This window comes from Sceloporus undulatus, chromosome 2, assembly GCF_019175285.1.
Source record: "Sceloporus undulatus isolate JIND9_A2432 ecotype Alabama chromosome 2, SceUnd_v1.1, whole genome shotgun sequence".
NCBI lineage: Eukaryota > Metazoa > Chordata > Lepidosauria > Squamata > Phrynosomatidae > Sceloporus > Sceloporus undulatus.
In genome coordinates this window covers 239913312-239926566 of record NC_056523.1, presented here as the reverse complement: position 1 = coordinate 239926566, position 13255 = coordinate 239913312, and the positions used below count along the sequence as shown (strand labels likewise).

General features: G+C 39.4%; 1 protein-coding gene and 1 non-coding gene across 2 annotated transcripts in view; one reads left to right on the top strand and one right to left on the bottom strand.

Moving 5' to 3' along the window:
* UHRF2 (ubiquitin like with PHD and ring finger domains 2) overlaps positions 1 to 13255 on the top strand; it is a 64642-nt gene that overhangs the window by 1096 nt on the left and 50291 nt on the right. Inside the window, exon 2 of the mRNA XM_042450338.1 lies at positions 10302 to 10544. Within this exon, the coding sequence (XP_042306272.1) occupies positions 10302 to 10544 (243 nt within the window). The remainder of the gene's footprint in view (positions 1 to 10301; positions 10545 to 13255) is intronic.
* On the bottom strand, positions 5237 to 5393 carry LOC121924578. Its single transcript, XR_006102682.1, has one exon. It is a non-coding gene; the product is annotated as a U4atac minor spliceosomal RNA (small nuclear RNA).

Sequence of the window (13255 nt, the reverse complement as noted above, 5' to 3'; positions counted from 1 at the left end):
GCTTCGAGCATTTGTTTTGGAATATCCACCAGTTTGTTTTCTTGAAATGTCCTACATTTTATGGTCCTTTGTCCTCCTTCGCAGTGAGGATATCCAGTCACCCTGCCAGGGACACCCGCTTTCCCCCCCAGGCTTTGGCCAATCTCCTTCCTTCCTCTCCTGAGGCAATGGGGGATGATGCCCTTCTGCCAAAGGAAGGGGACATTGGTAATTGGAGGTGGCCATTTCCTCTTTTCCCTCCATTTCCAGCTCTCAAGCCTCAGCCTTGGCCTCTCTTCTCTTTTTTCCTTAGCAGGGCTCAACAAATATTGGCCCACCAGTATTTTCTTTGGGAGATCAGACCCCAGGACTCCTCACTGTGCCGGACGGAGCTGAGGGGAGTTGCAGCCCAACAACATCTGGAGGGCCAACCTTGCTTTCTTGGGCCGGGGGATCCCTGCACCTGGGAGTCAGGAGTTGGGGTGGCTCTTTGCCATAGCTTCTCTGGAGGGAAAGAAAGGGAGGAACTGGGGGGGGGAGGTTGTGTGGGCTGGTGCCTCTCCTGTGCCACTTCCGGTGGTTCAACGGTTTACTGGCAACTTTTGGCACCACCGTCGCTGGCTCAGGGAAGAGTCTCCTGGCCAAGGAAAGTTCTCCTTAATGGCTTGCATCTGGTTGTTGTTGTTTTTCTCTTCACTTCCTCTTCTCCATTCGCCCGTCCTCCTGGCATCCTGGCAACCGTTACTTAGGGTTTTTGAATCTCACTGGCTGATCTGTTCTCTAGATGGGCAGATTTCAAAGCATAACCTGTGCAGTCCTAACGAAACCAAGCTCCCATTTTCCAGCACGTAAATCCAGTAGCGTTTCTTGGAATGAGCCTGGTCTCCTTCAGTGAAGATATTCAGCATACCTATTAAAAGACAGGCCTTTCTCAAAATCATGTACTCTTTTGCCCCTCTGTGCCTACGGGCAAAATCTTGTCCATGTTCATGCACACAAGTGTCTCTGTGCCCTTCTTCTCTGATTGGGTTTCCAAAAAATGGCAGTGAAAAGATGCTTGGGTCCTTCTTGTGTTGTGTACACATTTGCTGATGTTAAGGCAAGATTAAGCATATACGTAATGATCACTGTAAGGGCCTGAAAATGCAAAAGTGGCTGAAACTGCCTCTTGATCCTATACTCTGGGTTGGACTGAAAGGCCTTGCTGTCTTATCCCTTGGAATCCATTATGAGTAAACAGAGTAAAAGAAAGCTAATCCACAAATAGATTTTGAGTATAGCTGACCCTCCATTTTTGCAGAGGATAACGGAGGTCACCCCTCCATGAATAATCAAGACCAAGTCTGCGAGAAAGGAGTAGTGACTGTACAGTATAGTCAAACTGTTGTTAGTTACCATGTTGCAGCAAAAACAAGGTAGAATCTTGTAGCACCTTACAGGGTAGCATAATGTTTTGTGGATTTTGATCCATGACTGTTTGTGGCATAGTGTATCTCTTAGCTTTTAGTGCCTTAAGACTCTGATTTCATTCATTTTCATAACAGTGCATTTAAAAAAATCCCCTTTACTCACTCACTTTCTGCCTCAGTCACATGGTTCGGTTACTGTGCCTTTCTAGCCATTGTGTCTGTAAGATGTATTCCAGCTATGGCTAGCTAGCTCTGTGCTGCCATGTATATGCAAATCTGCCTCTCAGCCATGAAGCATGTTATGGCCAATATTCTGTGGACCATGAAGGACTACGGATGAGACCAGGCATGCAAAAATAAGATGCAGAGGAGGGTCAAAATAAGAGCACTTTAGATGCCTCATAACTAGAGAAATTGAGCATTTTATTTAAAAAATGCTGCTGGTATTGGAGAGAGCTGAAAATGTTTTCTATGGCTGGTCACTCAAATGGTCTATCCTACAGCAAAGTCATTTTTTTTACTTACTTAAGCTCATTCAGTGCATCCGGGACCATAACACCTGTGGAATACAATATGCTATGATGTCCTCCTTGAGGATAGTCCTACTGCTGTGAAATATGCCTGTGCAGTCTTGTTTCTATAGACTGAGGGGAACTGCTAGACACTTTTTGTTTGCTACTAGAAATCACTGAATAAAATGTTAATAACCTAATTGTCAATAACCGCATCAGTTTACTGTCAAGCTCTCCAGTAGCCCTAAAACATGTAGCAGAAGAACAGTATTAAAGTGATGTTTGGGTGGTAAGGTCTCAAAATCAGTCTTTAGTGTTTCCCGAACTGCAAGGTGAGAATCATGTGGCCCCTCCAGATGTTGCTGGACTACATCTTACGGCATTGTTTCCCACTGGCTATGCTGCTGAGAGTTGAAGTCCAACTGTATACATAGGAGGACTGCATGATTCCTATCCCTGCTATATTGCGTGGTTTTTCATAAAAAGGTTGTATGAACATCTGAAGTTAGAAATGGGAATTCATACCTTATTTCTATATTTGCATTCTTGCTAAATATGAAGAGATTGATAATACATAGTTCCCCTGCTGCAGTTGGATTTAAACTTTCACCATGCTAGAACAGTGTTTACAAAGGCTGCGCAAAAGTTGCAATAAACTAGTAAGACCAGGTCTACCTTGGCTGATCTGTGTTTTGAGAGGATCTGTGGAGTGAGTTATTTTAGATGGGGGAAACACTGTTTTTGTTCTTCTGCCTTGGACATTATGTGAGAGATCCCATTTAGAACTGCACCTCATCAGTTTATGCAGTAGGGCCTTGGTATCCACTGAGGTTTGGTTCCAGGACTCACAGTGGATACCAAAATCAAGTCCCATTAAATAATAATAAAATGGGTCCCCTTATATAAATGGCAAAAGCAAGGTTTGCTTTTTGGAATCTAATATTTTGAAAATATTTGCAAGCCATGTTAAATAAACCCTGTGGATATGGAGGTCTGATTGTATAGACTTCATACCATCTGAACAGGGATTTACTGACTAAAACTAAGGAATTTCTGTCCTTGTTTCAAGACTATCGGGGAACAGAACCATGGTTTTCCCAATTTTTTACATCCACAAAACCCAGCTCAGTGAGTGCTGTGTTCTCCAAGACATCAATGCCATCTTATTTCTAAGCTGTTTCTATAGTGATAGCTGTACTTCACTTTTTGTGTATACAGTACTTGCTCTGCTCCTCACTACTCAGAAAGCTCAGTGCCCTAGTGAAGAGAAGGCATATTCCCCATCATTAGAAACCATTTATCTGCATCTTCATCCCCATTATACTTGCTCTGCTTTTCTAGTTGGACTGCAGGTATCGTCAAATTTCATGGCTCTTACCTGGTACATAATTTCTTGGGTCTTATTCTGCACATTCATCCCTTATATGAAATGGAAAATAGTTTGGTCCTCTCATGCCTCAGGTTCTTCTTCCCCATGGGTTGTGAAAGAGGCTTCATCTCTACAGGGTCCACATACTATTTGGGGGAAGACAGTACCTCTTGTTGTGAAGTTATACCAAATGATGAGCCTTATGTACTTGGAATACATAAGGTCCTTGTCTTGTCTATATACATGTATAGAGAATGAGGCAATACAGTGTTTGATGCTAAGATTGTAGGGATTTCAGCACTGCAAATACAACAAAATACACATCACCATGATATTTTTATTAGCTGACGGAAGTGCACAAAATACATTACATTCACTTTCGAAGCTTGCTGGCTTCTTCACTAGACTAGGATGTTCAAAAAATGGAAGTGATGATATCTGAGACACAGGACTGCCTCTTGTTTGAGATGTTTGCATAAATTGTTATTTTGGGGTGGGCTCAAGAGATGGTTTCTTAAGCAACCATCTGAAAGTTGCCAAGGTTGAAGGGAGTGGTGGTGAAATTTATATGGAGTTCGCTACAGCTTTCATATACAAAGCCCAAGACATTTATTTTTTTGTCTGAAGCATAGTGATCCACTTTCACAAGTAAATGTGCATGTTCTCAAAAGCTAAGTTCTTTTGCACACGAGGCAGAACATACTACAAGCACTTCTTGAGCGGAAAAAAATACAATAATCACAAAGGAGGAGTTTGACATTTTTCCGCCCTTCCATGACACCTAAAATCTGCTACCTGTAACAGTTTCCTCACTTTGACAAATTTTACAGTCAACCCTGTTCAAGAGGATAATTGTCAGGACATACTTTTTACGTGGAATACATCAACATTGAGTGGCCTGGCTGCCATAAACAGCATCCAAAACTGTGCTACAATTTATTTGTTATATGTCTACATAACAAAGATTCATACTAATGTTCATCCTTAAAAGTCAGACTATGTGCCTTTACTTTGTACTTTCAGTATTTGGAACATTAAGATGGCTATTAGTATGGTGTGATATCCTGAAGCTGTTACATTTTGAAGTTGTTAATCCTCTGAATTGTAACATAGAAAAGTGGTATGAAGTTTGTTAGTGCTGATGTCCTTGGGGTTTTATTTCCATTTAAATTTTGGTTTCCTTTAAATGTAAAGTGACTTAACTCTTTCCATAGCATAAAAGAATCCTGAGAGAAGATCTAAAGGAGTGTAGCTTTCCAAGGCAGCTGCTATTTATGCTCCACAGAACTTTTGCTAGAATAAGCACTAAACCACAAGGTTGCGAGTTCAAGACCAGCAAAAGGGCCCAAGCTCGACTCAGGCTTGCATCCTTCCGAGGTCGCTACAATGAGTACCCAGACTGTTGGGGGCAAATTAGCTTACTTGCTAATTAGCTTACTTGCTGTTCACCGCGATGATCTTTGGAATAGCGGTATATAAATAAAATAAATTATTATTATTATTATTATTAAATGCAAAGGTTGTTTCCAAGAAGCTAGATATGGCAGATCACATGAACCTGGATCGCTTGAACTGAAAAGGAAGCCTTTTTTTGTCCCTGTTCTCTAGAGTTGGTTGCTCAAGATGTGAAATACTCTAAAATTTTAACATTAATTATAGCGAACTTTTAAAGGCTTCAGCCATAAATGCTTGTGCTACAATGAGCCAGATTGTATATGTTTTCTAATGTAAAAGTTGATGCTCATTGGTATTCCAAAATAGACATGGCCCTAACCAGTTTCATTTCTAGTCTGTGATTTCCAGTTGTGTCCGCTCTCCACCCTACAAATAAATGGTACCATTGTGGCCTTATTGTCAGTGAGATAGAAGTTTCCTTTTGTTATATTGAGAAAATAGCAGATTGGTGCATTTCTTTCTCCTTTCCTTTCACTGAAGGACAATAGTTTTAATGTTTCTATTACCTTCTGATTTCCAAATTTCTTCAATTCTTATATGACCACAAGCTTTCTAGCTGCCCTGTAGTGGAACTAGGGAAGGATAGGTTCAGTTGAGATCACTATGTTAGCAGTACTGTTCTCACTGTACATTCACTGAACAATTGTGCAACTCCAAGAAGAAGAGGAGGACCATTAATTAAGGGCAGACATTGCCATTGTAGAACGCCTAACATTGCTAAATATGTATTTTGCTCCCATGATGTTTCATCCTACAAAGAAGACTAAGCTCTGCAGCAGAGAAACTGGAGAGAGAGAGAGAGAGAGAGAGAGATGCAGCTTTATGCCTATATCCAACCAGCATATAGCTTCCTTTTCTAGCAGGAAGAGACTGTCAAGCTTTTGCTTTATGTGCACACAGTCATTGCTATTCTTTGAGTCGTGCCAGAGACATGGTAAAAGTACAGCATAAACCTATTTTCTGGGGTAGGCTTATCTCTGTAATAAAGAAGGTAATGAATAGAAAAATAGAGAATTTGGGGAGCTGGAGTAGATTGGAACAAAGAGGAGAAGTCTGGATATAAATGGAATGGATCCCATCTTTTCATGAACTGAAAAATTATTTGAAAACAATTAAAGAATTGTGCAGCCTAATGAAACCTACATCTGTGTATATATATTAAGGTTATAATAAACATTGATGTACTTCTACTAAAATGTGATTAAATAGAATCTTATAAGTTATTTAATCAATACAAATGAGTCCTTCAGAGAAGGTATTTAGATCATAATTTTAATCAAATTAACCCTGAAGTAAAATAAGGACATAGAAACATGCTTTTATATAAAAGAGGTCACTGACCTTGTCGTTTGTACTGTTCACACTGACAGCAGTTCTTCAGGGTTCTAGACCAGTGTCTTAGGTCCAAACACACTGCAGAAATAATCCAGTTTGAGACCACTTTAACTGCCCTGGCTCAGTGCTTGGGAATTCTGGGAACTGTAGTATTTTGAGACATTTAGCCTTTTCTGTCAGATAACTCTGCTGTCACAATAAACTACAGTTCCCTTCCCAGGATTCTCTCACATTGGCTTGTTCCAGACTGCCAAAATAAAGCTGCTTCGGGTCTCTTTGGAGGTATGCTGTTTAAATGATGCGTGCATCCTAAGAATCCAAAAGCTGCACCAAAGCTTCCCTCCAGTGCTTAGGAATGGAGTGTGGCTTTGGCGCAACCTCCGGACTCTTAGGACCCATGCATCATTTAAATAGCATACCTCCAAAGAGACTCGAAGCAGCTTTATTTTGGCAGTCTGTAACAGGCCATTGACTCAGCCAATTAAGGCGGTTTGAAACTGAATTATTTCTGCCGTGTGTTTTGGACCTAAATCCTACCTAGAGTTGCAACAAATTGAACCTAGGACTCTTTTTTTTTTACTTCCAAAGCATGTGCATTCCACAAAGAAATAATGGTATGTTTATCTTTGAGGAAGTCTGGATTTTATTTTTATTTCTAGCATGAGATATCTGAATAATTGTGCATCCATAGAAAGTTGAGCTCTATTTCAGAGACTTGCTTCTCAAAATAAAATATATGGACCCAATATTTGAGCACATTTAGCTGAGATGGACAAGGAATAATGGTCCTGTTAAATGGAAGGGCAGGGCATATATTTTAAGAAATTGAAATCTATCTCTTGGATATTTGGATATATGGCCAATACAGGCTATCCCTGCAATTCCCCTTCACCCGAAGGGAGTACATTTCCTCAAAGGCTTAAATTAAGAAGTGCATCTGCAAGAATAATCTCTGGTAGTCTTTTTGTTTTGTAAATTTGAAAAGAGTAATCCCCAAGTTGAAAGTAAACATTTTTATTGAGCTCTGTAAACGGCTGCTAAAGCATTGCCATCAAGAATCTTGTTTGAAGGGCCTTGTTTTCTTCACTAAGATGTTTGCAGAATAAATATAAGGTTCTAATCTTCCGTCAAATAAACTAACCCTATGGTAAAAGGTAAAGGTAGTCCCTTGACATGAATGTCTAGTCATAACCAACTGTAGGGGGTGGTGCTCATCTCTAAATGGAAGAGCCAGCATTGACCAAAGATGAAGCCGGTGGCCATGTGGCCAGCATGACTGCACTGAGCGCATGGTAGGGCTTGATTTTCAGTAGCTCCTTTAGGGTTCTGTGGGTTTAATATTGGTAAAGAATAGGATAAAATTGGTAAAGATGAGAATTCTGTCTTTCCTTGTCACATTTATAGGCTTTTGTTTGTTCCCAAGGGAGCAGGATTGAGCACAGGTCAGAGACAAGTAGCAGTTTATCAGCTAGTTAGGGATGCATAATCCAGTATTGTTGGGGAACAGCAAAGTGGTAAGGTGGTCCAGGGTCAAATGCAATTTTAAAGTAATGCAAATAACAAGTAGATAAGAAGCAAAGACAGAAACAGTCCAAAGTCACTTAAAGGATTTTAGGTTGTAATAGTAATCAGAGAGCAAAAAACATAGTCCAAGACAATAAGAAATCACATAGAGGGTTTCCATCACAGGGTTGGCTATAGAGGCACAGATAATGTACTGCACGATCCAGAATTGGTATAAAGACATTGTTCCAGCTCTTTTTCTGGTCTGAAGATTTTACGCCTGAACTGTCAAAACCCTATCTAGGGTTCAGCTGCAGTGCAGATTAGGACCTTCCACAAGAGGTCTTTCTAACAAGGAGACATGAGAGAGTTCATATGATTGAATGTTTCTATATAAAGAAAGATTCTCTATAGATAAAAAGGCCTAACACATGAGAGAAAACGTTGGAAACCTTGAATTCCAAGCACTGTCTACAGTGGCCCAGGCCAGATAAAAGCTTGCTGTCTCAGTGATGTAAAAGCCACTTCCCAGCACACAGTCACATTTTAGCATGCTGAAGAACAGCATCCATAGTGGATCACTTCTCAGTAATTGCCCTCTCACACAAAATTAAATGAAGCAGGTGAACCATTGAAGACTACCCATTAATAAATTTACACAATTTTTATCATGAAAAATCTAGCAAACTGAAGCCATTTGTTGGTCCTGTCTGCCCAAATACATTTTGTGACATGAGCTTGTATGCTTCATTGCCACTGGAGTTCTTTTTACAGGCACTGCAAACTTAGCCTTCAAATATGGAGAAACTCCACAGCAAACTTTATTTTGATGATGTATAATTAATGTGAGCTGTTACTTTAATTCCCATTCAGCACTGTTCCCGAGTGCATTCTTGATCTTCCTGACAGCAATATATGTCTATTATTCATTCCCATGTGGAGAACTAAGATTCTGCTAAGGTGTAGTAGTCAATCATGTTAGGCTCCTGTGGTGTTTAGGGGAAAGAATTTGGATACCAAGTCATTTGATGATAAAAGGAGGGTTTAAAAAAAATCTTCTCAGACCCTTCTTTTCCCTAAACATTGGGTGGAACAGTTATTCAGGTCCCTTAAGGATCTTCAGTTTAGCAACAGCTTAGTTAAAAACTGTAGCCACAGCTTCCAGAATACCGGAGAAATGGTAAACAAGGAAGAGAGAGCATGTGAAAGAGAGAAGTGTCCAAGTTGAAAGATGGAGGAGCAGAAAACAGTGCTGTAATCATAAGCACATGCCTGTCTAGAAGCAACCGCCATTCAGTCTTGCAGGAAATACTTTTGAATAAACATGTCTAGCGTTAGGCTGTTGCTGTGTAAATGCAGATTCTACACTACCTTATACAAGGCAGAATACTACTGTGCCTTGGAATCTTGAATTCAGTGAGCTGGGGGTATCAAATACTTGGCATGAACTTAAGTACTCATGCTCCTTAAAATAATGAAGATTAAATTGTCTATAAATAAAAAGCATCAGTGTTGCTGCTTGTATGTATTTACAACTGGCCCGCTGTTCAATACTGAAAAGATTGCCTGGATGCCACCAGTTCCCTACTTGTGCCTGAAGAGGAAAAAATAGTTATTGACTCAAAGCAGAGCTCCAGTCTTCATCCCCTACTCTCTTCTTTGGTTGTTTGACTTTAGGAGGATTGCATGTTGTGAGACAAGTTTCTTACCATACAAGTATCAGTAAATAGGTTTACTCAACACCTTTGGATGGGCAAAGACTGAAACATAACCTGAGCAAAAACTACAAGTGAACACTGCTGATAAGTCTGCTTTCCCAAGGAAGCCCACAGCCATCTACACTGAGCTCTTGGTACCTGCTAGGGTTTGGTTCCAGGAAACCCCTCCCCCTGCGGATACAAAAATCCGTGGATACTCAAGTCCCATTAAATATAATGGCACAGTAAGATGGTGTTCCTTGCATAAAATGGCAAAATCAAGGTTTGCTTTTGAGAATTTCTGTATATTTAAAATATTTTCAAACGATGGATGCTTGAAACCGTGGATTAAAAATATATGGATATGGAGGGCTGACTGTATAGGTCTCTCTGCCTCTTTATAAGAAGGAATCTGGCTACATATTTAAAACTGAATATATTTTAGTGTGAGCTTTTGTGGATTTAGCTTCTTCAGATGCACTGACACTGGAAGCTAAGTCCTGGTTAGTACTTGGATGGGAGACCACCAATGAATGGCAGGTGTTGTAGGCTATATTTCAGAGGAAAGAACTGGCAAAACTGCCTCTGAGTAATCCTTACCTAAGAAAACCCTATCAAATGCATGGGGTCACCATAAGTTGACAGGCAACTTGAAGGCATATACAGACACAATCAGACATTTTCATCATGAGGATTGGCCATAGATGAAGAACTCATATTGTTACCTTAACCTTGTTTTGTTAGCTATCCTATTCTTTTGTTCAGAGAAGCAAAGATATATAGCAACTGGTGATATATTACAGTTACATTCAGAATAGGTTTTTTCGTATTTCAAAACTACTTTTAAAAGCAAATGAATGTTATAATTTTGTATTGGTGATTAGTAATTAGTATGAGCTGGTCACAATGCAGTTTTCTCTCTAAATTAGCATGTTTGAAAGTCTTTCAGAAGTATATTGATGCAGTTCTTTATATATTTAAAATACAGTCTTTTGAAATAACTTTTACTGATTGCTGTTCTATTGGATTTTATTTTATATAGCTTGAAGATGGACATACCTTATTTGATTATAATGTTGGACTGAATGATATAGTTCAGCTTTTGATACGCTCAGAATCTGATGCTCCTACAATTTCATTGACTAATAAAGATGGAAAACCTAGTCCCTGCAATGTTTCCAACTGTAAGAACAAAGTCAAGCAAGGAACAAACAGTGGATCATCTAATCTGCCATCTACATCAGCCCGCTCATTTCTTATTGATCCTGGCATTGGACGATACAAGGTATTTGTGTTTTTTGTGACCTTGCTGCTTTAGTGTAATTTTTGTAATCTGTTGATTTGGTATAATGCCATATATAACATTTACCTTCATGAGCACCATAAAGACAATTTTAAAAAAATGAGTTTTGTATAGGGAACATATGTTGGGATGAAAGTTCTGTGCTGACAGTACCTTTGAATTCCTCTGGCTGGTTTTCAGAGAAACATCAGGTCAAAGTTGATTTTCTCATCTTCTCCTCCTTACAGGAACCCTCTACGACAGTGATGGCGAATCTTTTAGAGACCAAGTGCCCAAATTGCAATCCAAAACCCACTTATTTATTGCAAAGTGCCGCATCCCTCTGGCTTTCTAGTAACAAACTGGCGTGTGTGGCTACAGAGAGGGCTCTGAGTGCCACCTTTGGCACGCATGCCATAGGTTCGTCACCACTGCTCTAGGAGCTTCCTAAACGGGGTAGACTGTGGAGTGGTGCATTGGTGGGGGAAAAGCGTGTTGCTAAATAAATAAATAATAGCTTGGACACTTCTTTATGATCAATAAGTAGGAAGAAACTAGATCGTAGTGTCCCTTATCCTTTAATGACATCCAGGGGATGATGATGACATAATGTTGGCTTAACCTTGTTATGTACTGTACAAGAAAGCAAGTTGTGGGATGGTATTCTGTCTTAGGTTTAAGGCTTGTATTTTCAACTGGGTACTTGACAACTTAGCTCTATATTGACTTATGTTTCCCTCAGCATAAGAAGTCATTCCATTTGGGCCCACAAGGGAGATACATGCTCTGGGTGGGAGTGCACAACCTCCGGCTTATTTTCAACTGTTTATGCATCACATGGTTCTATTAGTACTACAGTACTGGATGTGATAAGTAAAAGGTTTTGTGCAGTATTGATTATTGCGAGAATGTTTTCTTTAGAGGGATATATAACTGACTAGATGCATTGTCTATGAGGCTGAAATCCCAATCCTTAGCCTTTCTTTTCTAAAAAGAAGAATGATATCTAGCTTTGAAGTGGTTAACATATAAAGACAAGGCAGATGAAGAAAAAAAAACAATGGGGGAATTTATAAATAGGTTTTAGATGAGTTTACATAGTACTAGGACTAAATTCAAAACTACTGAGAAAAATTTTAAATCATGTCATTCTTGATTAAATGGAAAATTTGAAGACGTTAAGGTAAAATAGCTATCAGGTTGGAATGTTTGGTGGGAAAGGCTTAAAGATTTAGAATCTAAGAAAGATCAATTATTGAAAGGATCACATTCAGTGCAAGTAGAAAGTGAACAACGGCATAAAATGCAGAATAAGGTTAAGGATATTCAGACCAAGATTGCTTTAGCTGAGGCACCTATATTACTGTTTATAGGATAGATAAGCAGTAAATTCTGACACCAGGGCTGTGTCCACTCTGCAAAAATAATCCTGTTTGACACCACTTTAACTGTTGTGGCTCAGTGTTATGGAATTCTGGTATTTGTAGTTTTGGGAGACATTTAGCCTTCTCTGTCAGGGAGCTCTGGTGCCGCAAGAAACTATAGTTCCCAGGATTCCATAGCATTGAGCTATATCAGTTAAAGTTGTGTCAAGTTGGATTATTTCTGTAGTGCAGTTGCAGCCTATGTTTTGTGATTTCAGAACTGTTTGGCAAGGGTAGCTTCCAACTTGGAATATTTAACATATTTCAATTCTTTCTTACTTGGTATGGCATCAATGGAATCAGTAAGAAGTGAAAGCTGTTTTATATGCCATGTTTTCTTCTATATTGTGACTTCAAATTATTTTTGATAATAGTTTATATAGGTGTTTTTTTTTTTCACTTTCAAAGGCATACAAATCCAGTTTTCTTACATGATTTTAGAGACTGTGTTCCAAGGGGGCCTGTGTGTTGGTTTGATTTGGCGGAAAATGTAGAAGCCTTTTCACATGCCTCATTTAATATTCAGTTACCATAGAAATTTGCTGATACTGAACTACATACTGCTGCAGCTGGAATTCAGGCATTGTTAATGGTTCAGTTCTTAGAAGCCTATTACCAAGGCTCATGAGTCTAGTTTGATAACTCACCTAAGGTCATAATAGTAAGTCTTCTTATGCCAAAATATTGCCATTTGCTGAGTTTTGTGATCTACTTCCTTGTGATCCAATGAGTTGCTGCAGGCTAGATCTGGCCTTTGAGATCATTTCATCTGGCTCACTCTTCTGCATATTCCTCTGTCCCTTCCATAACAAAGCTAAGGAAAATGAGCACTGAAACGTCTGCGGCAAAGATCAGAAGAACAAGAAGAACATATAGCATAGAGGTTCTGGCGGTGGGACAGAAAGGCACACATTATAAATTACCATGACCTATTTTTAAAAAAATCAACCTATATTTCTGGTGGTTTCCATAACTGGCCATTCATCCCTTTTTTGCCTGAAAAGGATAGTAGTGGGACAAAAGAAACAGACTTTGTGGCTTCAAATGGGTTTGTTTAATCCTGGATTATATAAGTGATTTGTGCTGGGCTGCTCCAACTGCAGCCAATTCTGTCTGCACACCTGTATGCAGCATTTAGTTTAGGCATTAGGAATACATGAGAGGTATGTATCTTGGCATCACACGCTACAAGGTCCATTGTTATTGGCAGATACATATTGTAACCCATTTTATCAGCCAAAAAGAAAAGGAAAACTAAATGCCCTGTAGTCCAATTCTTTATTCAAGGCA